This window comes from Candoia aspera, chromosome 1, assembly GCF_035149785.1.
Source record: "Candoia aspera isolate rCanAsp1 chromosome 1, rCanAsp1.hap2, whole genome shotgun sequence".
NCBI lineage: Eukaryota > Metazoa > Chordata > Lepidosauria > Squamata > Boidae > Candoia > Candoia aspera.
The window spans coordinates 188,957,186-188,984,363 of record NC_086153.1 but is presented as its reverse complement, the minus strand read 5'-3'; the positions used below and the strand labels follow the sequence as shown (position 1 = coordinate 188,984,363).

The following is a 27,178-nucleotide window of genomic DNA, read 5'->3' as shown; positions in this document are numbered from 1 at the left end:
CTACCAAATAGGCCAAGGGAAGACAAGTGACACTGTGTAAATGACCTGATTGACAGACTGTATATATCACGTCATGATAAGGGAAATTACATAATTTCCATCATTTGCACCATGATGCTATGACAAAGATGGCGCCGTCATGGCTTGTAACAGATTCCTAAAAATAACACCCAAGCCTGCCCATTCTCCCTCAAGAAAATAGTATCAAACATGAACTACTATTAATAATTATCAACAATTATTAACAATTCATACCTTTGGTGGGTGGAACTTCTGGCTTCTTAGGCACCTTAGTTGGTACTTTCTTTTCAGGGACAACTTTCTTTGGCACTTCAGGCACTTCAAAATATTAATATACTTTTAGTACAAGTACTTTGGAAATGACTAGAAGAATGCAGGTGCCAAAAAATAACTAAAATAAAGCCACCTGCCCATTATTTATGTTCCTGATTTTTAGACAAACCTATTTCCGTATTAACCTGAAATATTTTGCTTTAAAATGTGTAGTATTACTTATTATCTTTTCTTAATAATAACACATACCTTTAGCAGGTGGAGCTTCTGGTTCCTTTGGCTCAGCAACTGGAACCTTTTCTTTTGGAACAGGTTTCTTTGGTACCTCGGGCACTAAAAATATTAGCTGATGTCAGTGTTATGCATCCCAAACATTTAAAAAAGCTCTCACATGCTCAACCCTGTCACTAAAAATGATCAGTAGTATACAATCCATCAACAGTCATGCCTAGTTTTAACAGAATGAAGTTACAACATACAAGGTACATTTAACATGATTAAAAGTACAGCAGAAATGTAAGGGCAAATAGTAAAGTGCACAGTAACGGAAGATCCATGGTAAGTGTGTTTGCTGAGTTTACAAACTGTATGTACCTTTAGCTGGTGGGGCCTCTGGTTTTTTAGGCACAGGTTTTTCTACTGGAATGGGTTTCTTTGGTACTTCAGGCACTATTGAAGAAAGGGTGTGGGTTGTTATTACTCTTGTGCATAAACTGTGGCATACACACAGGGCTAGAGCTAACAGTACACTTTCAATAACAGAAGCAGTTTCCACTGACAGAAGCAGAAGGAGCTGATTCCTGCTTCACTCCACAGCCTCCAAGAAGGTTTTCAAAGCTTACAGAACAAATTTTGACAGTTTTCTGGGAGCTGCAGAGGAGGAGAAAGTCCCCACACGTGGGCTTTGCAAAGAACGTTTTAGAAATGAAAGTGAAAGGATAATACACAATATAATCAAGCGATGACTGCAGTACTAAGCATACGCATTATGGAGTCAGTCCACCATGGCATTGCCATGGTTAAGGCTTCAGCCTTTGCTCACTTAAACTAAGTTTAAGTTCTCATTGAACACAGGGGGATGCACATCTAATAAAATAAGCATAAGTACCGCGTGACATATTATCTAAATTTCCCATTTGTGTGCTGGATATTATCTGACATATATTTTAAACGCTTCTTCCCATTGTTGGGAAGTAACTGGAGAGACAATTATCTCAACTGTGATGCATCAATTTGTTTATATATTTATTAATATAATATCCATGCAACCTCAGTCTCATGGCTCTTGACAAGAATCTCAACAAGGAATCTTAAAATACAATCAATCAGATTCTCCCTAGGGTGAATCAACTGGGGCTGAATGTCATCTTATTCCATTGTCAGGCAGTGTAATAACAGACATTTCTTTATAGCCTTTATATTATTTATACTTTATAGCCTTTATATTATTATGCATAAGATTATGTAATGTAATCTTGTAAATGCCTATTCAAAAGAAAATCCCACCGACTTCAGTGGAGCTTCTTCCTAGGTGAGCATCTACAGGATTGCAGCCTTAATTATGCCAGCCTCTTCTATGTACAATATTCATTCATATATAAACTTAATTTATTTATTGTGCACATCCTTAGAAAAAGTTATATTCAAGTAGTGCTATAAATTCTGAACAAGCAAACACCATTAGCTCAAATATCATCGGTTTTGAGAGACAAGTGAAGAGGAAGAACATTCTGTTTTTATATGCCAGTAACAGGGCTCAGAAACAATCATCTATAAAATAAAAAGTAACAATGCATGTTTGTAAAGAAAACAGATACTCTGATTCTGATCCTCCACCTGTGTAATCTTTAATAAGATGTACCTTTGGCTGGAGGTGCTTCTGGAACAGCAGCTGGTACTTCCTCTTCTGGGACTGCTTTCTTGGGCACTTCAGGCACTTTAAAGAAATAGTATTGTTTTCTGTTATATTTCAGTATGTTAAAACGTAGATGAAAAGGAATTAGAAATTGGATTTAGCCATTCATAACTCTTAGCATTGTTTCAATAGTTACTCCAAGGTTTCAGATTAAAAAATAAAGTTATGGAAGTATAGAAGAAACACTGAATTTTCAAGAGCAAGGGGAAAACATGGCACATTTTTCTCAAAATGATATTGGGACTGAGATGTACCTTTAGCAGGAGGTGGTGGCTCTGGTTTTTTAGGCACAGCAACAATTACTTTCTCTTCTGGCACAACCTTCTTGGGCATCTCAGGAACTTTAAAGATATTAGTATGTTTTAGTTTAAAGAATTCCAAGTAGTTTTAACACAGTATAAAGAAATGAGATAACACAATATTTGTTCAAACAGACAAGAAATGACACAAAGACACAATGTCAAGAATACTGGTAGTAAAATCACATAGAGAGACATTCAGGATCCTTCTCATTATCACGAACAAGTCATCCCTGAGGACATCTTCAAGAGTCGAGCTATGAATGAGCACTTCATGGTCATGTGACAAATATGATAAATCCTTTGAGCAGCTAAGGAATTGGGATAAGAGTTTCCAATTCCAGCTCATTCATCCTAGGTCATCCATTTACATAAACAAATATGCTTTCAGTTGAGACTTTGGATGTTTCTCTGTTGGTTGAGGGACATGACTGGACTCAACTGAAAATATGCAAGATTTCAGAATAACTCTAATATCTATTTGCAAGATTATTTCCACTTCTCCTCAGCCCTGAAATTTATTTTTGTTTAAATGGTAGGTTTTTCTTTCTTTCTTCTTAATATCAGATCTTAGGTTTTACATTACATTATATTATTAAAAGCATCTTTCCCTTTTATTTTCCATTTTAAAAACTACATTACTTACTTTTCTAGGTCACGTTTCTTGTATATATCAGATATTTGAAAGATATTAGATGGTGTTAATTACATAAATGGAAAAAGATATCACACCAATAATTATCAACAAGACAACAAAGGCAACAAGATCTGACAGTAAATTTGACAGGACTTCACAGTTTCATATTATAAGACAAGGAGCTTGTACAAATACAAAAATGTATTTTAAAGGATACAAATTCCATACAAAACTAGACAAACACTTATTAAGATAAGAGTGTATTTTGTTTTTGAAGATAACATCTACCTTTTTTTGATGATGGTTCTATGGTTTCAGGTTCTCTTTTTTTAGGTTTAGCAACAATCACCTTTTCTTCTAATTTTTGAGGCATCACTGTTTCAAGCTCCTCCTCCTCCTCCTCCTCTTCCTCTTCCTCTTCCTCTTCCTCCTCCTCCTCCTCCTCCATCATTATTTCTGACACCACAAAGACTTTTGGTTTCCTGGGTTTGGAAATAGCAATCTTTTCTTCCTCTACTATTGTTTTAGACGCTATAACAGTAGTTTTGGATTTAGCTATACCTTTCTTCCCTTTAGGTACCAGAAGTTCTCTTTCAAGCATCACAAAATGTTCAGGTTTTTTGGGTTCAGAAATGGCTGCCTCCTTTTCTTCCACCTCAGTTACTAACGATTCAGATACCACAATGGGTTCTGGTTTCCTGGGTTTGGCAATAGCTAATTTTTCTCCCTCCATTTTTTGCCCTACTTTTTTAGGCTTCACAATAGTTTTCTTGGACTTCATGATTTCTTTCTTTTTTTCAGGCTTGGGAGGTTCTACTGGTTCAAGTGGCACATGTTCTAGTTCTTGAGGCTGTACAATGGCTATCTTTTCTTCTTCTACTGCTTCAAACCCTTCTGCCTCAGTCAGCACAAGGGCTTCTGGTCTTCTAGGTTTGGTTGCAGTTATCTTTTGTTTTGGCACTTGAGGCTCCACTTTTGGGGGGACGATAATTGGCTCAGGTGGCTTAGCTTTAGCAACGGCTATCTTCTTTTCTGGCTCTTGATGATCTACTGTTTCACTGATGACCATAGGTTCAGGTTTGGGGAGTTTAGCAATAGCTATCTTCTCTTCCCATTTTTGCTGCTCTACTTTTTCAAGTACTGCGATAGGTTTGGGTTTTCTGGGTTTGGCGGTTTCTGTTTTTTCTTCTTCCACTTTTACTGTTTTAGGCATTGTAATTGGTTTTTTAGGTTTAGCAAGAGTTTTCTTCTTTTCAGGCACTTGAGATTCAACTCTTTCATGTATCACCACATGTTCTGGTTTGGGGGGTTTAGCAATAATAATTTCTTCTTCTTCTTCCTCCTCCTCCTCCTCCTCCTCTTCTTCTTCCTCCTCCTCCTCCTCCTCCTCTTCCTTCTTAAACTCTGTTGGCTCTGGCACCACTGCGGATTCTGGTTTTTTTGGTCTGGGCCTAACAACCTTCAGTTTAGATTCCACAGTTTTATCTACTGTAATAGTCTCTGGTTTTTTAGGTTTAGTAATCAGTACCTTTTTTTGTGGTATGTGTTCTGTGGTTTCATGTATCACCACATGTTCTGGTTTGGGGGGTTTAGCAATAATAATTTCTTCTTCTTCCTCCTCCTCCTCTTCCTCCTCCTCTTCTTCTTCTTCCTCCTCCTCCTCCTCCTCTTCCTTCTTAAACTCTGTTGGTTCTGGCACCACTGCGGATTCTGGTTTTTTTGGTCTGGGTCTAACAACCTTCAGTTTAGATTCCACAGTTTTATCTACTGTAATAGTCTCTGGTTTTTTAGATTTAGTAATTACCACCTTTGTTCCTGGTATTTGTTCTATGGTTTCAGGTATGACCACATGTTCTGGTTTGGGGGGTTTAGCAATAGTTTCCTTCTGTTCTTCCACTTCAACCTTGAGTATTTCAGGAAGCCCAATATACTCTGGTTTCCTAGGTTTTGTGATAGCTATTTTCTGTTGAGGCACCTGAGGTTCTACCATTTTCTGCACTGTAGGGGGCTCAGCTTTTTTAGGTTTAGTAACTGCTATTTTCCTTTCTGACAGCTGAGGTTCAGTTGTTTCTTCAGGAGCTTCAGGTTCTACCATTTGGGTTTTTCTAGGCTTAGCAATGGCTACCTTCTTTTCTGGCACTGTCTCTACTACTTCTAGCAGCTCAGTAAGTTCTTGTTTTCTAGATTTGGAAACTGTTATCTTCTGTCCTGGTACCTGAGGTTCTGCTGGTTTAGGTATAATGATGGATTCTGGTTTGGGAGGTTTAGCAACAAATTTCTTCTCTTCTGATATTTGAGGTTGTATTATTTTAATTTCAGCAGTGGATTCTGCTTTTTTATACATAGAAACCGCCTCTGGTTTTTCAACTTTTGCAACAGGTATCTTCTCTTCTGCCATTCCTTTTCTGGATACCTTAGACACTTTAAATAAAATTAATTCTTGTAAGAATTTGTAAAACACAAAATGCAAATGGCAGCATCAAACTGAACAAGTAAAATAATGGAACATTTTCAATGGTTTGGTGATTTTGCTGTTTTATGTATTCTTTGAAGAGATTATGTACCTTTGGAAGGCAGAATCTCCTCTTTCCCAGAAATAATAACTGGAACTCTTTCTTCTTTTTCTTCTAGGAGGATTTCCTCATAGGTTTCTGCCACTTAAAAATATTTGTTTCCTTTAGACATACAACTCATACTTTGAACATTTTCAAAGAAAAAGACAACAAAGGACTGTGAACAAACAGAAGATCTACAGTAGTACTCTATATTAAGACTCTAATTTGAAGGAGGTCAGTTTTTAGATTAAATAATTTGTTCCCTTATAAAAATACTCAATCAGAAGTTAGATGTGCTTGCAACAGACTTATTCAGACTTGGCTTATGCCCAGATGCTGCTCATAGATGAACTGCCTATTATTATAGTGCATGTGGCTAGGTTTTGCACAGCAGCAAAATGGGCCAAGTTCCTGCTAGACTATGCATTCTATGTAATCTTAGATATTATCATTCTTCTGTAACTTTACATATTATCCCATTTTAGTTAAATTTTGGATGCTATCACATTTTTGTAATTTTAGTTGTTATCACATTTTATATAATTTTAGACATTACTTTATAACCTAGACATAGGTTGCTCCTTTTGGACTTCACTCATAGATTCTAGTCTGGTTGTTTTGTAAATGTATTTTAACTTTCTTAAATTTTATTTACTATCTTTTAAGATAGCTTTATAAACATTCACAGAGTGCTCATGGACACATTGCTTATACTGGTTTAGGACTGGAATAAACTGATGGACTGACTGACTGATCTGCAGAACTCTAACTCATGTTTGCTACAGAGACATGAAAAATGGGAAACAAGGTAACTATTGCTAAGAAAACAAGGAATAGTAAAGATGCTTTCTATTGTATACCTGAGAGTAAGCTACACTGAAAACAATTTCCTTCTGAAGAAATGTGCATAAGATTTTGCTATATTTAGTCTACTTGTCTGAAGACAATGGGACTAATCAAATTATAATTTGAGTATTCTAGTTTAAGTTTTTGATTTGGAGGCAGTTTTTCAGTTAAATGTTTTAAAAAAGTAAATAAACTCTTAGTTAAATGTTATTTTTCTCCCTTATTTTTTCCTGAAAAGCACATTTTAAAAAGCACATCTTGGATAAACAAAAGACAGTAATGGGATAATGGTTCCATGAAAGCTACCTTAATTAACTTTAATATAACAAAGAAGAAAATTTCATGTGGCTCCTAATCCTATAGGACAACAATTGATTCCTTGTATGACACTTAGAGCTGATCTGATAAATCTGGCCATTGATAACAAAACAATGATGGAGTTAGTAGTAATTCTTAGCAGAACCTCAAAGGCTCTGGTTATCTAACTAGGGTGTATAAATTTCTTCTTTTGGCATGTGCTAGTCTAATGACCAAAATAAATTAACTATGACATTACAATCTACTGTAGCTAGGGTATGTAACATGAAACACTGACAGGTTAGATTATTTTTCAAAATGTTCTAATTAAAGAGGTACACACTTTCAATAAGTGCATTCTATTCCCTAGATGAGAATTTCTATCTATCTATCTATCTATCTATCTATCTATCTATCTATCTATCTATCTATCATCTATCACAGGATTCTTTTAAAGATATTAATTTCTGCATGAGGTTCTTTTTTGCAAAATGTAAAACACAGAAAACCAGACAAAATAAACAATTTATGACAATAATACACAAAATTCAGAAATATATGATAATGAACTGTGATGATAGCTTGCTTGAATTGCCTTGAAATTCATTTATTTTATGATTACTTTCATGAAGAGCTGATATACCTTGAGATGCTGGAAGTTCCTGTACTTTAGAAGTCCATGCAGTAGGAATTATTTTTTGAGGAATCTTCTTCTCTTGAATCTCAGGTGCTTTAAAGATATTAGTATTTTTTTTAAAATAAGAAGTTAATGCAAGTGACAGACAAACAAACAGTTACAACAGCATACATATTCCACTGGTCCTGTATTATTCCTTGTATGGTTTCTTCCATTCAAAAATTAGTGATAAAAATTGTGGTTTTGGTTTTAGGTCAACCATTTCTTTCATGTCGATGCCTGCTTTAGATGGGCTGGAATGATAAAAATATTACACTATAAATCTGCAAACCTAAACCTAGGGCAGTTTTCCTCAAATTGTTGTCTTCTAGAATTGTTCTACTATAATCTTCATCATCCCATGCCAGCATGGCTATGAGACTGATGATTGTCTCATGAAAAAGTAAGTTAATTGAAAAGATGCATTTAACTTCAGACTAACCATCTATAAGACAGATGTTTTTCCCCTAAAATGGCACTGAGAGATCTCTTAAAATTTTCATTCAGTTTTCCAAAGTAAATTGAGAGCAATATATTGAGGGTCACCATTGGCTACTCATGTTGCTTCCCATGAATATGGAAGCACCGAACAGAAAGACATCAGATTCTCAATACTGAATTTTTATCTCGTTCGATTATTCTATAAAATTGCACACACTTTTTAAAAATGCAATGAATGAATCCATCTTCCATTAAATCTTTGATTCTAAAAGAGTTTAACAGAGGAAAATGAAGAGTCATCAACTGTTATTCCAGTTGCAGCTTGAGTTTATTACCTTTGATGAGTGGTACTTCTTCTTTAGGAACAGGTTTCTTCTGTTCTACCACTTTTCTCTTGGCCACTGGAGGCACATCAAAGATATTAGTTTCTTGTTGAGTATATAGACAAACATAAAACATATTCGAGAAAAAAGGAAGGGGGCAGGTGAAAGAAGACTGAGAAAACACTTTAGGATGGGTTGATTGCTTAAGAAATTTGTATACGAACAGATGTACCTTTAGCTGGAGGAGCTTTGTCTTTTGGGGGAATGCCAGTTGGTATCTTTTCTTCTGGAAGACCCTCTTCTTCCAGTTCATATACTTTAAAGATATTAGTAGATTTGAGAAAATTCAAAATGATACACACAAATGACAGATTAGAGAGACAGCATTCAGTGAACAGATCAAGAAGACATGTAATCAATGATAAATAAAAATGGAACTAAAACTCTCAAAAACATAGTTCATTAATAATTAGCATTCCAATGTCAATAATAATAATAATTTATTAAACGTATATGCTGCCCAACTCCCAGCGACTCTGGGCAGTTTACAATAGTTAAAACATTAAAAACAAAGAACAGTAGAAAAAACACAAAAGCAGCACAAGACAAAAGAACAAGAATGGCAAAGAAAATAAAACCAGAGGGGAACAGAAAGGAAGAAAAGGCATCAGTTGTTTTTTCCAAGGGCTCCAAATCCATTATTGCTCTTTCCTTTTCAAAATGCAATGACTAGCAGCCTGAGCAATTATTTTTGCAGCTGAAGATGAGTTAGTATATTATAGTGGACATCATGGCTACTAGCACTGCTCTGTTTGATAAGATACTTCACACTTAAATTAGGACTTCAACACTGAATCATCTAAGGTGCTGTGTCACAATGTGCCAAAACAATTTTTAAAAAAAGAAACAGTAAAACCGAGACAAACAAACAACAAAACCAGACTCAGACACTGAAAAAGAAGAACAAAAATGGTGAACCCAGCAAACCCCAATCCATCCCACCGGCAACTGAATCCAACAAAAGGAGCACCAACCACCCTAACCCAAGGCCTGGGAGAATCACGTCCAGACAGAAACAAAGACTAGGGCAATATCATTAACCCCAAACGGATGAAAAGAAGTACAAGATTTTAATCTCCTTTCCCTCAATATTAAATGTACCTTTAGGTGGTAAAGGCTCCTTTCTTTTTGGAACAGCCTTAGGAACCTTCTCTTCAGGAACAGCTTTCTTAGGCACTTCAGGCACTTTAAAGATACAGGTATAATTTTTAGTTGTTAATTTGTATAGGAATCTTAGAAGAATGTTCCTTAATAATGACCAAAGAACAGAACACAAGATCACCCCTAGTGAACACATAACCCGACATAACCCACATGTACAAAGGAAAGGGACTAGATGTCTGACAGAATATCTGCAGTCAAGTCAGAATTTATTTCATAATGTTGACTGGAGAAAAAGGGTACCTTTAGGTGGAGGAGCAACTTCTTTTTTAGGAACAGCAAGTGGTACTTTTTCTTCTGGGACTGGCTTCTCAACTGCAGGCTCTTTAAAAAGATTGGTTTCTTTTTTAAGTACTTATTCAGCCATTGAATTAGGGATTAGTCAACAATAAACAAGAACAAATTGAGTACCTCACATTCAAATCTTAGGGAGAAACAAAGAAGAGGCCAACTCATAGCAGGCAATAATTCCAGTCACAAAATGAAAGTTTCTTACAACAGTTGAGGGTTGGGCAGGGAGGGAGGAATGGGGCTGCAGACAATTGGACAACTCTCTCTCTCTAGCACATGTAGAGATGCCTTTTGGTCCTGAGCCAAAATTTTGGGGTTCAAACTTTTATGTTCTGGACCTTTTACCTTACTATGATTTCTCCTTTCCTCAGATATGTATTTAGGAGGAATTCTTAAAGCCCATGAAACTTCTATGAGATAAGTGGTGATGGTGGTAGGGAAACCTAGTTAATTTAATATTCCTATTCCCCTAGTTTTGCTTCTCTAAATAATGGTCAGTTTTGCTTCTCTAAATAATGGTCAATTTTTAACAACTCAAACTGGAATTATATTAAAGTGGATTTGATTTCACTGTGTTGTATTTTTTGCTAAATTGCTCTGTGATTCTTTATATAAAAAGCAGACTACACAAATAATAATGATCTGGTTGATAATCTTAAATAATTTAACTAGTAATGTATTGGTCTAACTTTGATCATGAATGCTAATGAAAAAGGAAATATAAAGAATATGATCCTTTAATAAAGAAATATGAGGCCTCAGGGTTCCAGAACAACAATGATAGTAACTTATCTATCTTTCTCTCCTAGGTACAATAGTTTGGACTTATACTTCTTTCTGTTAGGCATCTCAGGCACTTGAGAAACATTTTAGGCAGGAATTCTAATTATTTCCAAAGAAACCAAATTACTAACTTCAGTAGGTATTGATCATAACTATATTATTTCTTGCAAATCCCCAGCAATGACAGGATACTTGGTCTGACCCACATTTCCACATGGAAACTTCTATATACAAATCAGTAAATGAGAGTTGGTGGAAGGGAAAGATTTGAAGAGGATCTAATCAAGACACAACAAATAAAAGAACTGATGTACCTATGACTTCTGGAACCTCATACGCTTCCTCATATTCTTCAGTCTTCTTAATCTCTTGAACTTCTTCATAATACTCATATTCTTCTGGTTCCACTGTTTCCTCATACTCTTCAGCTTCAGGTTCTTCTGGAGCTTCCTCATATTGCTCAACTTCAGGTTCTTCTGGAGCTTCCTCATATTCTTCCCGTTCTTCAGCTTCTTCTTCTGGCAGGAGCTCCTCAGTCTTATATATTTCATACTTCTCATATTCTTCATAAACATATTCTTCAACAGTAGGAGCAGGAACAGTGACCTTTTCCTCACGGACAATCTTCTTACTTATCACAGGCACTTTAAAGAAAATTAATTTGCCATTATTTCAAAAAACTGGTTAGAAACGTTCAAAACAAAATGAAAGTAAAAGCACCCACAGGTATCAAATAATTACAATACATTATTCTAAAAAACATGTAACTAAAAAGGTATGTAATATGGCTAGCCAGCAGAAATAAACTGGAATACTTTACAAGAGATTATGAGGAAGAAACCTTTGCCAAATGTTTGGGAGACATTGAAATTCTCTTAAATATCAAATTACTTTTCATGTAACAGCAAACAATTTTCCATACGAATCTCTTTCTTTGCCTCATTTTTACTTAATTTTATATTTCACTTTGCTTTGAGAATTCAGATTGGCACAGAGTGGGTCTCCCCTCATTTTATTCTTGCAAAAAGAGCCCTGTGAGATAGTGACAATCCCAAAGTCATCTAGTGAGTTCTATGGTTGACTGGGAGGTCTGCAACGGGCTATATAGTCATTGATTTACAACGCAAGAATAAGAAAGCAACACTAAACATACAACATGGGTTCATGATCTTTTTTTTTCTTTTTTTGCAAATACGTGACATACACATTATTGACATACATCTGACGGACTGTGAAGTACATATACAGAGTTTAATGATGTGGAATAAATTTTTAAGCAGGTAAGAAGAATTGTTCCTTTCATAGGTGGTGTGAGCATTTTTTAGGAGGAGCAGTGGGTATTTTCTTTTCAGGGAAGACTTTCTTGGACACATCAAGCATTTTGAACCTATGAACCTACTAACAATATACAGCTATATAGGATAGATTCTTAAACAGCGAGTTTTTTTGAGTTTGTTCTGGAGCAACAGAAATGATAGATTAATGACAAGGTGAATGATTCCAAAAATGATATAGATAGGTGTACCTTTGGCTGGAGGAACTGGCACTTTTTTGGGAGCTTCAGGTACTTTCTTTTCTGGAACAGGTTTAGGAACTTCAGGCACTTTAAAGATAGTACAGGGTTTTTTTTAAAGATGATCAAACAAATAAGACATCAAAGAATCTGAACAGTTGATATTGGTGCTTAATCTTTAAGAATGTAAGTGACAGGTAACATCAATAAGAACATAAGAGCATAACAACATAAGCAGTACCCTGCTGAATCGGACCCCTAGCCCACCTCGTCCAGTGGACTGTTCTCACCCAGCTGCATTAGGAAGTCTCCCAGCAGATGGCCTTTGTAGGCAGTCACAGTGCCATCAAAGCTAACAGCCATTGATCCCCATAATTTCCATGACTCAGTCCAACCCTTGTTTAGACAGCCAAGCTGGTAGCCAGCAAACTCCAAAGTTGAATTACATGTTGTATAAAAATATATTTGCTTCTGTTTGTTCTGATTCTTCCAAGATTCAATTTCATTGGGTAACCTCTGGTTCTAGCATTTTGGGAAGGGAAAAATAGCTTCTCCTTGTCCACTTTATCCACACCATGCATACTTTTGTACAACACAATCATGTCCCCTCTCATTTGTCTCAATGTGGTTTTTGTACACAGTTTCAAAATATTAGATGTACCTTTGGCTGGTGGAGCTGGCACCTTTTTGGGAACAGGCACTTTCTCTTCTGGGACAGGTTTGGGAACTTCAGGAATTGAAAGACAGATATTTTTTCTCAAAGATTTTGGTCTCAACTCACCATGGGCAAACATATACAGTAAGACATCACAAGACTTTGAGCTACCAATATTGGTGTCTAATGCTTAAGAATAAGGAATACAAGTAATGTCAACATTAATCTTTTTCATATTACTATAACAAATATTAGATATACCTTTGGCTGGTGGAGGTGGCACCTTTTTAGGAACTGGAACTTTCTCTTCTGGGACAGGTTTAGGAACTTCAGGCACTTGTAAGATAGTATAGAGGATTTTTTGGTAAAGATTTTGGTCTCAAGTCAACATGGACAAACACATAAGACATCACAAAACTTTGAATGACCAATATTGGTGTCTAATATTTAAGAATAATGATGACAAGTATTTTTTTTTTAAAACTGCTATTACAAATATTAGATATGCCTTTGGCTGGTGGAGCTGGCACTGTTTTGGGAACGGGCACTTTCTCTTCTGGGACAGGCTTGGGAACTTTAGGCACTTTAAGGAAGTATAGAGGATTTTTTTTAAAAAAAGATTTTGGTCTCAGGTCAACACAAACACGTAAGACATCATAAAACTCTGAACTACAAATATTTGTGTCTAATGCTTAAGAAAAAGGAAGACAGGTAATCTTGTTCATATTACTTTTAAAAATGTTAGATATACCTTTGGCTGGTGGTGCTGGGACCTTTTTGGGAACAGGCACTTTCTCTTCTGGGACAGGCTTAGGAGCTTCAGGGATTGAAAGACAGATATATTTTCATTATGATTTTGAGCTCAATCACCATGGACAAACATATAAGACAACACAAAATTTGAACTGCCAATATTGGTGCCGAATACGTAAGAATGTGGATGACACGAAATACCAGTCTTAATGTTTTTTCTTATTTCTATTAAAAATGTTAGATTTACCTTTGGCGGGGGGAGGTGGCACCTTTTTGGGAACAGGCACTTCCTCTTCTGGGACAGGTTTCAGAACTTCAGGTTTGGGCACTTTTAAGATAATACAGAGGATTTTTAAAAAGATTTTGCTCTCAACATGGACAAACATGTAAGACATCATAAAACTTTTAAGTAAAAGTATTGGTGCCTAATCCTTAAGAATATGGATCACAAGAAATATTGGTCTTAATGTTTTTCTTATTTCTATTATAAATGTTGGATCTACCTTTGGGTGGTGGAGGTGGCACTTTTTTGGGAACAGGCACTTCCTCTTCTGGGACAGGTTTGGGAACTTCAGGCACTTTTAAGATAATATGGAGGATTTTAAAAAAGATTTTGGTCTCAGCATGGACAAACATGTAAGACGTCACAAAACTTTTAAGTACAAATATTGGTGCCTAATACTTAAGAATATGGATCAGAAGAAATATCGGTCTTAATGTTTTTCTTATTTCTATTATAAATGTTGGATCTACCTTTGGCTGGTGGAGGTGGCACTTTTTTGGGAACAGGCACTTCCTCTTCTGGGACAGGTTTGGGAACTTCAGGAATTGAAAGATAGATTTTTTTTTTTAAGATTTTGAGCTCAAGTCACCATGGACAAACATATAAGACATCACAAGACTTTGAACTATCAATATTGGTGCCTAATTCTAAGAATATAGATGACAAGTAATATCAGTCTTAATATTTTTTCTCATTTCTATTATAAATGTTGGATCTACCTTTGGCTGGTGGAGGTGGCACCTTTTTGGGAACAGGCACTTCCTCTTCTGGGACAGGTTTGGGAACTTCAGGAATTGAAAGATAGATTTTTTTTTTTAAGATTTTGAGCTCAAGTCACCATGGACAAACATATAAGACATCACAAGACTTTGAACTATCAATATTGGTGCCTAATTCTAAGAATATAGATGACAAGTAATATCAGTCTTAATATTTTTTCTCATTTCTATTATAAATGTTGGATCTACCTTTGGCTGGTGGTGCTGGCACCTTTTTGGGAACAGGCATTTCCTCTTCTGGGACAGGTTTGGGAACTTCAGGAATTGAAAGATAGATATTTTTTTTTTAAGATTTTGAGCTCAAGTCACCATGGACAAACATATAAGACATCACAAAATTTGAACTGCCAATATTGGTGCCGAATACGTAAGAATGTGGATGACACGAAATACCAGTCTTAATGTTTTTTCTTATTTCTATTAAAAATGTTAGATTTACCTTTGGCTGGGGGAGGTGGCACCTTTTTGGGAACAGGCACTTCCTCTTCTGGGACAGGTTTGGGAACTTCAGGAATTGAAAAATAGATTTTTTTTTTTAAGATTTTGAGCTGATGTCACCATGGACAAACATAAGATATCATAAAACTTTGAACTATTGTAGCAATATTGGTGTCTAATACTTAAGAATAAGGATGATATGTAATAGCCATCTTAATATTTTTTCTTATTTCTCTCTCTCTCTCTCTCTCTCTCTCTCAATCGTATGGCATAGCAGTTTGGTGTTCATGCTGCTTTTTCTTGCTGGGAAATCCTTGTGAGGTCCAGCAGCCAGATGTGTAGACTATTTAGCCGTGACAAGTCACACTGCCCAGGGTGCACCATGAGGAGGCTAGTCTACATTGACTGAGTTGGGCTGAGAGGAAATGACTGGCCCAAGGACACCCAGCCAGCTTTCATGCCTAAGGCAGGACTAGAACTCACAGACTCCTGGTTTCTAGCCCAGAACCTTAACCACTAGACCAAACTGGCTCTCCTTATTTCTACTAAAAATATTAGAAGTACCTTTGGCTGGTGGAGGTGGCACCTTTTTGGGAACAGGCACTTCCTCTTCTGGGACAGGTTTGGGAACTTCAGGTACTTTTAAGATAATATGGAGGATTTTTAAAAAGATTTTGGTCTCAACATGGACAAACATGTAAGATATCACAAAACTCTGGACTACCAAAATTCATATATAATAACATAGACAACAAATAATATTAATGTTATTTTTTTTTTCATATTACTGTTTTAATTACATCTAAGATAGTATGGAGGACTATTTTTTGGATTTTCATCTCAGCATGGAGAAACATATAAGACGTCACAAGACTTTGAGCTACCAATATTGGTGCCTAATACTTAAGAATAAGGATTACAAGTAATGTCAACATGAATCTTTTTCATACTACTGTTAGAAATATTAGATATACCTTTGGCTGGTGGAGCTGGCACTTTTTTAGGAACTGGAACTTTCTCTTCTGGGACAGGTTTCGGAACTTCAGGGATTGAAAGATAGATGGATTTTCTTTAAGATGTTGAGCTCAACACACCATCGATAAACATATAAGACATTATTTTGAGTCTGATCTTTTTGAGCTACCAATATTGGTGCCTAATACTGAACAATATATTTGAGAAATATTAATCTTAATGTTTTTCTTACTATTATAAATATTAGATGTACTGTACCTTTGGCTGGTGGAGGTGGCACTTTTTTGGGAACAGGCACTTCCTCTTCTGGGACAGGTTTGGGAACTTCAGGCACTTTAAAAAGAGATGGTTTTCTTATTTCAAGATTTTGTTCTCAGTTCACCATGGAAAAACGTATAAGACAATGCAAAACTCTGAACTACTGATCTTGGTGTTTAACCTTAACTGAAGAATATAAATGACATCATTTGTCAACTTTGTTTTCACAGTGTTACACATTCCATCTGTACCTTTGGCTGGTGGTGGTGGCACCTTTTTGGGAACAGGCACTTTCTCTTCTGGGACAGGTTTCCGAACTTCGGGAACTTGAAAAAAAGATTTATTAATTTTTAAAAGATTTTGTTCTCAAGTCACCAGAGACAAACATAGAAGATATTACAAAACATTGAAGAACGGTCAAACCCAGTACTGCATCGCATGACCAAGGAAGCAAGAATTGCATAGACATCAATAAAGCCTTTAATGGAAGAATTAAAGAATCTTGGAAATGGCAAAAGTAACCACCTACCCTCTTTTATTAATGAGTTTATTGAAGTGTAGTCTGAGTCTTTCCCTTCTAGGCTTTTACAACTTAAACTTAGTTCTTATGGAGGAATCTCTCCATCATTTGTGTATTGTGTCTATCTAAATTCCTCCTGTTTCTTTCCCAGCCTCCTCACAATCTCTCACAACAATAGATGTTGTTCTGCCTTTAACTGGAGCATAACAATGACAGGTAATGTCATTTTTTCCCACACAGTTTCAAATATTAGGTGAACCTTTAGCTGGTGGTCAAGTGAAGGACATTATCCATTATGTCCTCCACTGCCCCATTTACAATGAGATCAGGGCCAAATTATTAACGGCAGATGAACTCAAGGACTCTGACTTTGAAAAACTGATTTATCTTCTTGCAGACTTGTTTCCAACTGTAAGCAACCAAGTTGCTACATTTGCTCTGCTCTCATTTAAACTTAGGAAGAAATACTTAAGTTCTTAGTTGTAGCTCTGGTTCTATTTGTTGTAACCTTTTAATGTTTAATGCTTCTTTTATTATTTTATTTTATAATTTTATTGTTTTATTGTTATTATATTTTATTGTATTTTATTGCATTCTTATGTTACGACCTGTGGTTACAACAATAAACTTTACTTAACCATCTAACTTAACTGGTGGAGCTGGCACCTTTTTGGGAACAGGCACTTTCTCTTCCAGAACAGGTTTGGGAACTTCAGGAATTGAAAGACAGATATTTTTTCTCAAAGATTTTGGTCTCAACTCACCATGGACAAACATAAAAGTTGTCACAAAACTTTGAACTAGCAGGATTGGTGTCCAATGCTTACGAATATGGATGACAAGTAATTTAATATTTGAAGCATGGAGTGGGTACTTCTTTGGGAATAGGCACTTTATCTTCCTGGACAGATTTGGGAACCTCAGGCACTTTTAAGATAGGAAGATTTTTTAAAAGACTTTGGTCTCAAGTCAACATGGACAGACATACAAGACACCATAAATCTTTGAACTATTAATTTTGTTGTTTAACATTTAACTGAAGAAGATAAATGTCTAGTAACATCAACATAGTATTTTCTTTCACACTGTTACAAGTTTCACATCTACCTTTGGCTGGTGGAGGTGGCACCTTTTTGGGAACAGGCACTTTCTCTTCTGGGACAGGTTTGGGAACTTCAGGCACTTTAAAAAGAGATGATTTCTTTTTAAAGGTTTGTTCTCAAATCAGCATGGACTGACATACAAGCCGCTACATATCTATCTTTCAACAAAATTGGTGTTTAATATTTAAGAAGATGTATGATGTAATTTTTCCAACTGCTATAAATATTCTATGCAACACCTACAGGTGGAGCTGGCACTTTTTCAGGAACAACTTTAAGATTTGAAAGATAGATGTATTTTCTTTAAGATTTTGAGCTCAGCTCACCATGGACAAACATGTAAGACATCACAAACTGTGGACTACTGATATTGGTCTTGCATTGTTAGGAATATGAATGATAAGGAATGCTAAAATTAGTGTTTTATTATAAATATTAGATGTACCTTTGGCTGGCGGAGCTGGCACTTCAAATACTTCCTCTTCCTCTACTGGTTTGGGAACTTCAGGGACTTGAAAGATAGTTTGATTTTTTTAAACTAAATATTTAGATTTCAAATCAATATAAACAAACATGGAAGACCTAAACACTTGCACTACTGACAAAGGTGTTTAATACTTAAAATGTTAATGACAAGTACTGCCAACATCAACTTGTTTTCAAGATATTTTAAATATTAGGTGAACATTTGCAAGTGCATCTAGTACCACTATGAAGAAAGAAACTTTCTCACACAGAACATGATGGAAATTGCAGACAATTTAAATAAAGCATTCTTTAAAAGATTTTGATCACAGCTTGGATAACATACAAGGCATCATAAAATCATACTGAAATTAGAGCTTAATATTTAAGAATGTCATAGAGAATACCAATATTCGTCTTTTTCAAAGTGTTACAAATTTCAGCTGTACCTTTGGCTGGTGGGGGTGGCACTTTTTTGGGAATAGGGATTTCCTCTTCTGGGACAGGCTTGGGAACCTCAGGCACTTTAAAAACATTAAACAGTAACTCTAAGATTTTGGCTTCAAGTGAACATGACCAAACAAACAAGACAACACAAAACATTGAATACCTGTTTGTCACTTAACTGAAAAATACATACAACATTTATTGTCAACTTTGTTTTTTTCACAGTGTTTCAAATGTTAGATTTACCTTTGGCTGGTGGAGCTGGCACCTTTTTGGGAACAGGCACTTTCTCTTCTGGGACAGGTTTGGGAACTTCAGGAATTGAAAGATAGATATTTTTTCTTAAAGATTTTGAGCTGATGTCACCATGGACAAACATATAAGACATCACAAGACTTTGAACCACCAATATTGGTGCCTAATACTAAGAATATGGATGACCAATAGTATCAGTCTTAATGTTTTTTTCTTATTTCTGTTATAAACGTTAGATTTACCTTTGGCTGGTGGAGGTGGCACCTTTTTGGGAACAGGCACTTCCTCTTCTGGGACAGGTTTGGGAACTTCAGGAATTGAAAGACAGATATTTTTTCTTTAACATTTTGAGCTCAAGTCACCATGGACAAGAATATTAAGATATTTAAAAACTTTGAACTACTGTAGCAATATTGGTGTCTAATACTTAAGAATAAGGATGACAAGTAATGTTAATGTTAATGTTTTTTCATATTCTTCAAATGTTAGATGTACCTTTGGCTGGTGGAGGTGGTGCCTTTTTGGGAATAGGCACTTCCTCTTCTGGTACCAGTGTGGGAACTTCAGGTACTTTAAAAAGAGATCATTTTCTCATTTTAAGATTTTGTTCTCAATTCACCATTGACAAATGTAGAACATAACCCCAAAGTGTGAACTACTCATCTGGGCATTTAACCCCTAACTGGGAATATAAATGACATGTGTTATGAACTGTCTTTTCACAGTGTTACAAATTTCAGCTGTACCTTTGGCTGGTGGAGGTGGCACTTTTTTGGGAACAGGCACTTTCTCTTCTGGGACAGGTTTGGGAACTTCCGGCACTTAAAAAATATATATTATTTTTTTAAAAAAAGATTTCATTCTCAAGTCACCAGAAACAAACACAGAAGATATTACAAAACATTGAACTACCAATTCTGTTGTCTAATATTTAAGAATATGAATGAACATTAATGTTTTTCATGCTGTTATAAATATGAGAAATACCTTTGGCTGGTGGAGCTGGCACTTTTTTGGGAACAGGGACTTCCTCTTCTGGAACAGGTTTGGGAACTTCAGGCACTTCAAAAATATATGGTTTTTTTTTTATTATGTTCTTAAGTCAACATGGACAAACATCACAAAAGTTTGAAATACTAATATGGATATTTTGTACTTAGCTGACAAAGATTAATGACAAGTAACATTAACATTAATTTGTTTTCAAGCAGTTTTAAAGATAAGATACACTTGACAGTGCAAGCTGTTGCCTTTACAGGAAGAACCAGTTTGGTTTCTGGAATTCATTTGGGATCATCAGATATTTTAAAGATAATAAGGACTCTTAAAGATTTTGGACTCAACAGCGACAACATACAAGACATGACAAAATTTAAATAGTAATAGTGGTGTTTAATACTTAAGAATATCAGTGACAAGTGGCATCAACATTTATATTTTATCATAATGTTACAAATTTTACAGGTGCCTTTGGCTGGTGGTGCTGGCACCTTTTTGGGAACAGGCACTTTCTCTTCCAGGACAGGCTTAGGAACTTCAGGGATTGAAAGACAGGTGTTTTTTTCTTTAAGATTTTGAGCTCAAGTCACCATGGACAAACATATAAGACATCACAAGACTTTGAGCTACCAATATTGGTGCCTAATACTTAAGAATAAGGATGACATGTAATAGCCATCTTAATGTTTTTTTCTTATTTCTATTATAAATGTTAGATTTACCTTTGGCTGGTGGTGCTGGCACCTTTTTGGGAACAGGCACCTCCTCTTCTGGGACAGGTTTGGGAACTTCAGGAATTTGAAAGATAGATATTTTTTCTTTAAGATTTTGAGCTCAAGTCACCATGGACAAATATATAAGATATCACAGGACTTTGAACTGCCAAAATTCATGTCTAATAATATAGACAACAAATTAATATTAATGTTAATATTTTTTTATATTACTCTTTTAATTAGTTGTACCTTTAGCTGGTGGAGGTGGCACTTTTTTGGGAACAGGCACTTTCTCTTCTGGGACAGGTTTGGGAACTTTAGGGAATGAAAGATAGATGGTTTTCTTTAAGATTTTGAGCTCAAATCACCATGGACAAACATATTAAGATATCAAAAAACTCTGAACTACTGTAGCAATATTGGTGTCTAATACTTAAGAATAAGGATGGCAAGTAATGTCAATGTTAATATTTTTCATATTACTATTTTAAGTGTGAGATGTACCTTTGGCTGGTGGAGGTGGCACTTTTTTGGGAACAGGCACTTCCTCTTCTGGGACAGGTTTGGGAACTTCAGGAATTGAAAGATAGATTTTTTTTTTTAAGATTTTGAGCTGATGTCACCATGGACAAACATATAAGACATCACAAGACTTTGAACTATCAATATTGGTGCCTAATTCTAAGAATATAGATGACAAGTAATATCAGTCTTAATATTTTTTCTCATTTCTATTATAAATGTTGGATCTACCTTTGGCTGGTGGAGGTGGCACCTTTTTGGGAACAGGCACTTCCTCTTCTGGTACCAGTGTGGGAACTTCCGGCACTTTAAAAACATTAGTTGTGAGAGTATGAATTGAGGCCCCGTGGTAAGATAATGATAACAAGAACATTCCAAAATGGCAAAGTCTGGTTGGGAAAGCCAGGCATTTTCAGAATTGATTAAGAAAAAGGACTTAGAAGTTGAACAATTCAGGGGACCCTCTACCAGGTGAAAAAGTTTAAAATTAGAACTAGGATAAGGAGGTAGTTTTTTGCTACACAATTTAAAAGTATATAGGTGATTTAATTCCAGTGTACTTAGTGGGAAAGAAATGGTTAACTTTTCTACTTAGCCCTGTCATTAGCACCACTGAAGAAAAAGCTACATTGCTGCCATAATAATTCTTTCTATATATTTGTCAAAGTACCTTTTGCAACAGGAGGTGCGGGTGGTGGCGGCTCCACTTTTTTGGGAACAGGTGCAGGAATCTTCTTTGCTGGTACAACTTTCTTAGGTACTTCTGGGACTTTAAAACATATTTTTTTCAGATTAATCTCTGAAGTCTCTTTCATAAAGATATATTCAGTGAAAAACCAGAGAAAGCAAAATTATGTTTTACTGCAGCGTAAGCTGAGAACATGCAAAAGGAGCCTGCATGTGAACCACAGGCCGTTAGCACCAGCTATCTGCCAGACGCTGCTCAGATTGCTGCCGCTCAAGCTAAATAAAAAGTCTGGTGTGATTTGGCATCTTTATTTGGAAATATATCCCACAATGTTCAGTAAAACATAACAAGATGCCATGTACATATTTTTTTTAAAAAACTTCAAAATGTCAAGGGAGGTCGAAGGAATTTTACTGTGTGAACGAGATAATGCCAAGGCTGTTGTACAGCTGACAGCAGTAAGTAATCAGGGTAGAAGGATCATGAGATGTGACTGCCAACACCTGTGAAGTGACTAGCACATAATATTGGTTATATAAGCAGGATGAGTGAACAGTTCTGTGTTGGGGATAGTGTAAGTGGTGTTGGGTGTTACTGTGAGTAGGAATTTGCCATGTATAATTGCTGTGTAAGAACTAGCTTGTATATTGCTGTATATAGTAAAGTCTGTAAATAGTTAAAGAACTGCTCTCAAGCCGATTTCTTCCAGCTCCACTTGAGGATTGTGGTGCAGGTGCAGCTCTGACACAAAAGGCATCCATTTTAATTTGCAATTTTCTGTAGCATTTGTGGCTTATGTATGTCTATTCTCCTAAGCCAGTGTTTCTTACACTTTTTGCTCTCAGGACCCCTTCCCACTTTTAAAAATTATGGAGGATCCCAAAACAACACAAAGACCACAGAAATGACACAGTCAAGGAACAGGCAACAATAATATTTGACATAAGGAAGCCCTACACTTCAGGACAAAAGAAGAGGACTCATTGTCAGGTTGGTATACCTTTAGCTGGTGGAGGCACTTCAGCTTCAACCACTGCTTCCTCCGGTATCTCAGGCACTTTAAAGATATTAAGAAATTTGGTGTTTGAAATGTGAAACGTATCACAAAGAAAAAGAATATAGCGAGGTGGAAGAACAAAAGATAAACCCTACTAATGGTTAGGGGATTATAGTCACGAATCCACTTGTTCTTTCTAGTTATCATGATTTCTTCTGCATGTAATATTGGCAAAGATTTGGCCCATATTTGCAGGTTCCATGGAGAAAAGAGTTGAATATCTATGAATAATTTAAAAATGCTCTTTCATGTACCTTTAGCTGGAGGGGGCTCTGGTTTTTTAGGAACTGCCACAGGTACTCTTTCTTCAGGCTCCACCTTTTTTGGCACTGCCGGCACTTTAAAAAAGATTAATTTGCATCAATTTTATTTGAAGTGGAATAAAATAAAAGCAAGGCAAAGCGGGAAAGTGAAAGAAACAAAAGCAGAATGGCAGAACTGTAGTGGCTGAACCAAAGAGGTCTGGGGATTTACAAAACTGCATCGGCAGAAATTACCAGACGTTGCTGCTGTTTGTTGCGGCTTGAATGCCACTTGCTTAATGCAGATCAAGTGAATAATTGCAGAACTGTCTCCCTCCCAAGATGATGTACCTTTAGCAGGAGGAGCTTCTACCCGTTTAGGGACAGGAACAGGCACTTCCTCTTCACGTACTGGTTTCTCGGGTACTTTGGGCACTTTGATTGAAAAATACAGAAATACTTTTGAGTGTGCTGTTTCATTTTGGTACAAATCAGAGAAGAAAAGCACCAAATGCATGAGGACATAGACACAGAGACCACTTTAGAAGACAAGCCACAAGCTTTCTCAGCATGTTGTATTGGAAAGCACAAACAGGGAACAAGGACTGTGACACGGTAAATCCCAATTTGGTGCACCTTTAGCTGGTGGAGCTTCTTTCCGTTTTGGCAGAGGAACCTTTTCTTCAGGGACAGGCTTCTTTGGCACCTCAGGCACTTTAGAGAGAAGGGTTGAGGTTACTGAGGACACCAATACCAGTATGTTATGGCATATTAAACAGCACAAGCAAGGATGCCACTATGAAGGATGCTACTCCAAAAAAAAAAAGATCTACCATAATTCTGCACCCCCTTAACCGATATCTTTGGCTCTGTTAAAAAGTTAATGAAAAGGAAAATGATGATGAGGAAAATGTGACATACCTTTCACTGGAGGAGCTTCCTTTTTCTTGGGAACAGGCACAGCGGGAACCTTTTTCTCAGGCACAGGTTTCTTGGGGACTTCAGGCACTTTAAAGATAACATTATGTTTAAAAGTTTGGACTCGGAGGAAGATGCAGTGTACATGGGCATCCACAGAGGGGTCAAAAGGTCAAGGTGGTAGCTGTGACTGTACATTCAAAGCCTCACTCCTTTTTTATGTGTTGCATGTGCCATGCATTTAAAAAAGGGAGGCAGGGCTTCAATCATACTGTACAAGTTGTTATCTTGACTTTTTGGACTTCCCTCTGCAATGCCCCTGGTGGCATATAGTGCAAATGCTCAGTGGTCAAGGGAAGTTCCAGATCTTTTCTCCTCTACAGTGTCCTGTTACACTCCATGCCACATTGCTCAGGAGAGCCCCCAATCCTCTGAATAGCTTTGGGGGCCTGAATGCTTCCATACCACTCCTTTAATGGACATCAGAATGGCTCTGATCAGCAGACTACAAAAGGGTAGATTCCCTCTCTCCCCTGCAAACCATTTCCATCATATACCTTAATTTAAGTTTGTATGGGTTGGGGACTTGCCGGATTTGGAGGGGTGCATGGAGGAAGAGAAATTCCAGTGGAAGAAACAGTCATTCTCTCCTACAACAGTAGGTGAATTTATGACTTCAAATTCTGTCCTTTTTCTTTCAGTTCTCATGAGGAGATAAGCGGGGGCGGGGGGCAGTTGAGGAAATGACAGCTGTCAAGGATACAGACATAGTCCTTCATGAATTAAAGGAATGAGTTGAGATAATCTGGGATGAGTATGGGAGGAATAAGGCCACTTTATTGATAGTCCTTATGATACAGTTCTTTCTTGAACTTGGACAATTTCTTTCTATACTGTAGGGATTTAGGAAAATTGGAGAATACGTTAGCTGTCCTTTGGTAGGCATATTTAGTCATAAAATTACCCATTAAGCAGAAGGCAACCCGAAGAGGTTGCTCCCTCTTGACCTCCCTAGTTCCACTCTTTTGTCCTTTTCTTCTGCAACATTTCCAGATAAAGCACTGGGCTGTCACCATCTACTATTTTCACTTTCTAGGAATGTCTCAGAACCCTTTGTTTCTGGATGCTCACGCTTTGGTTACAAGCAGGTCAGATCTCTGTTCATTTTTAAAAACTAATAAATAATAATCCAATAACTGAATCACATCTGGCTGGTGTCTCCAGCAAATGCTCATGATACACCTATACCTGTACTGGCAGAAGGAAAATGCTGGACAATGCTGCGGGATGGGTCCTTCACCTTAGGTTAGACATGTAGTTATGTTAGACATTTTTGTACCATTGATCAGTAGAGCTCAGATCTAAGCTATGAAATGTATCATTTAATTTGGGGGAGCTTAGGCTAAAATCAGAGATCCTTAATTATTTTAGGACAATGGACACTTGGGATTTTGAGAAGAAAGCTGATGAGGTTGCTCAATCTCATCCTCCATAGTTCCACCATACTACTCTAGCTTTGTCCTATTTTATCCTGTGCAAGTGGCACAAGAAAACACTTGGAAAATGGCTGTCATGGGGCATGTAGCCAATTAACAAACATCACCAAAAAGTGAGATTGATTCCTCCTTGGAATCTATCACCTCAGTTTACTTCTAAATCTTTTTTTTTTCTGGGCAGATAAGCATGCTTCCAGTAGAGTAGTGGGATGAAAGTCCTCACTGCTACTTTCTAAGAAAGTCTCTAGGGTATACGGAGGGTCCAAAAACATTCTTTGAAATAAACATGTCCAGGTCTTGTAGCATGCTACCTTCCCATTTTTAAAAAAAACTTAAAAATATATTTAAAAAATACATTCAAATGGAGCATGATGCTTGTCCAGGATCAAAAGAGTCTATAGGCTTTATGTCAGGGATCTGAATAGTACACACTATTCTGGGAGTTTTACTGAATTTATTGGGACTAATGTAAGAACAGATAAATATAAAATTGCACTAGTATATTTCAAGATTTTCAGATAGAGCAGGCTCACTTATTAGGCTCTCTATTTCCAACTAGTAGAAGTTTGGTTGTAAGTAAAATAATTTTGCAAAAAGAAGATAGCACCTAAAACTTAAATAGGTAAAATATTTTTGGAATATTGACTAGTTCAAACTTTCATATTTGCAGTTTATAACCTGAGAACCACACATCAATTTCAAAATTCAGTTAGGAGGATGAATGACAGATCAAAACAAATCAGAATAAACAAAAGAACTGGTGTAAAAGCAAATTCTTAAAATATACATGTTTTTGCCATTGCTTTTGAAAACTGAATTTTACCTTTAGGTGGAGGAGGTAGAGGAATTTCTTCCTCTTCTTCATATTCAGGAACTTCTTCATAATGAGGTACCTCTACTACTACTACTTCTTCTTCTTCTTCTTCTTCTTCCTCATGAGGTGGTACTTCTTCATATCGTGAGACTTCCGCCTCATGTCGCGAGACTTCCTCCTCATATCGTTCCTCTTCTTCCTCATATCGTTCCTCTTCTTCATATTGTGGGATTTCTTCCTCTTCAAATCGGAGAACTTCTTCCTCTTCTTCGTACTGAGGAGCCTCTTCTTCATACTGAGGAACTTCCACATGGACCACTTCTTTTCGAATAACAGTCTTACGAACTTCAGGAACTTTGAAAAATATGAATTTTGGGGAGTTTCAGTTACAAAATATAACCAACAACATTTTAATAATGTAAACATTCAGCAAAAGAATACTTAAATAATCACAAATACTTGAATAACATATAGCATACACAGCAGACAAAGAACCCAGATTTATATCTTAAATATACCTTTAGCAGGAGGTTTCTTTGCTTTTGTAGTAATCGATATAGGCATTCTTTCTTTTTTGATAACTCTCTCAGGCTCTTCAGGAACTTTCCTGATAACTCTCTCAGGCTCTTCAGGAACTTTAAAAAATATGAATTTTGGGGAGTTTCAGTTACAAAATATAACCAACAACATTTTAATAATGTAAA

The 27,178-nt window shown here is 36.4% G+C and overlaps 1 protein-coding gene and 1 long non-coding RNA gene across 2 annotated transcripts in view; both read right to left on the bottom strand.

The window, feature by feature from the left end:
- TTN (titin) overlaps window positions 1–27,178 on the bottom strand; it is a 286,118-nt gene that overhangs the window by 127,734 nt on the left and 131,206 nt on the right. The window contains exons 134-174 of the mRNA XM_063305418.1: window positions 26,993–27,109; window positions 26,484–26,828; window positions 24,168–24,254; window positions 23,883–23,960; window positions 23,598–23,681; window positions 23,259–23,342; window positions 22,948–23,004; window positions 21,930–22,028; window positions 20,010–20,084; window positions 19,769–19,843; window positions 19,014–19,079; window positions 18,770–18,844; window positions 18,301–18,366; window positions 17,860–17,934; window positions 16,484–16,549; window positions 16,233–16,307; window positions 15,974–16,039; window positions 15,564–15,638; window positions 15,001–15,066; window positions 14,751–14,816; window positions 14,502–14,567; window positions 14,253–14,318; window positions 14,003–14,077; window positions 13,498–13,563; window positions 13,240–13,329; window positions 13,008–13,082; window positions 12,753–12,818; window positions 12,104–12,181; window positions 10,893–11,222; window positions 9,748–9,828; window positions 9,445–9,528; window positions 8,516–8,599; window positions 8,296–8,361; window positions 7,487–7,573; window positions 5,710–5,802; window positions 3,434–5,566; window positions 2,464–2,550; window positions 2,156–2,230; window positions 889–963; window positions 544–627; window positions 256–339 (exon numbers count right to left, since the gene is read on the bottom strand). Coding sequence (XP_063161488.1) covers window positions 256–339; window positions 544–627; window positions 889–963; window positions 2,156–2,230; window positions 2,464–2,550; window positions 3,434–5,566; window positions 5,710–5,802; window positions 7,487–7,573; window positions 8,296–8,361; window positions 8,516–8,599; window positions 9,445–9,528; window positions 9,748–9,828; window positions 10,893–11,222; window positions 12,104–12,181; window positions 12,753–12,818; window positions 13,008–13,082; window positions 13,240–13,329; window positions 13,498–13,563; window positions 14,003–14,077; window positions 14,253–14,318; window positions 14,502–14,567; window positions 14,751–14,816; window positions 15,001–15,066; window positions 15,564–15,638; window positions 15,974–16,039; window positions 16,233–16,307; window positions 16,484–16,549; window positions 17,860–17,934; window positions 18,301–18,366; window positions 18,770–18,844; window positions 19,014–19,079; window positions 19,769–19,843; window positions 20,010–20,084; window positions 21,930–22,028; window positions 22,948–23,004; window positions 23,259–23,342; window positions 23,598–23,681; window positions 23,883–23,960; window positions 24,168–24,254; window positions 26,484–26,828; window positions 26,993–27,109 — 5,742 coding nt within the window. The remainder of the gene's footprint in view (window positions 1–255; window positions 340–543; window positions 628–888; window positions 964–2,155; window positions 2,231–2,463; window positions 2,551–3,433; window positions 5,567–5,709; window positions 5,803–7,486; window positions 7,574–8,295; window positions 8,362–8,515; window positions 8,600–9,444; window positions 9,529–9,747; window positions 9,829–10,892; window positions 11,223–12,103; window positions 12,182–12,752; window positions 12,819–13,007; window positions 13,083–13,239; window positions 13,330–13,497; window positions 13,564–14,002; window positions 14,078–14,252; window positions 14,319–14,501; window positions 14,568–14,750; window positions 14,817–15,000; window positions 15,067–15,563; window positions 15,639–15,973; window positions 16,040–16,232; window positions 16,308–16,483; window positions 16,550–17,859; window positions 17,935–18,300; window positions 18,367–18,769; window positions 18,845–19,013; window positions 19,080–19,768; window positions 19,844–20,009; window positions 20,085–21,929; window positions 22,029–22,947; window positions 23,005–23,258; window positions 23,343–23,597; window positions 23,682–23,882; window positions 23,961–24,167; window positions 24,255–26,483; window positions 26,829–26,992; window positions 27,110–27,178) is intronic.
- LOC134507463 (uncharacterized) lies at window positions 20,491–21,541 on the bottom strand. The gene is made up of 3 exons (XR_010068910.1): window positions 21,491–21,541; window positions 21,242–21,307; window positions 20,491–20,556 (listed from the first exon to the last, which is right to left on the bottom strand). It is a non-coding gene; the product is annotated as an uncharacterized LOC134507463 (long non-coding RNA).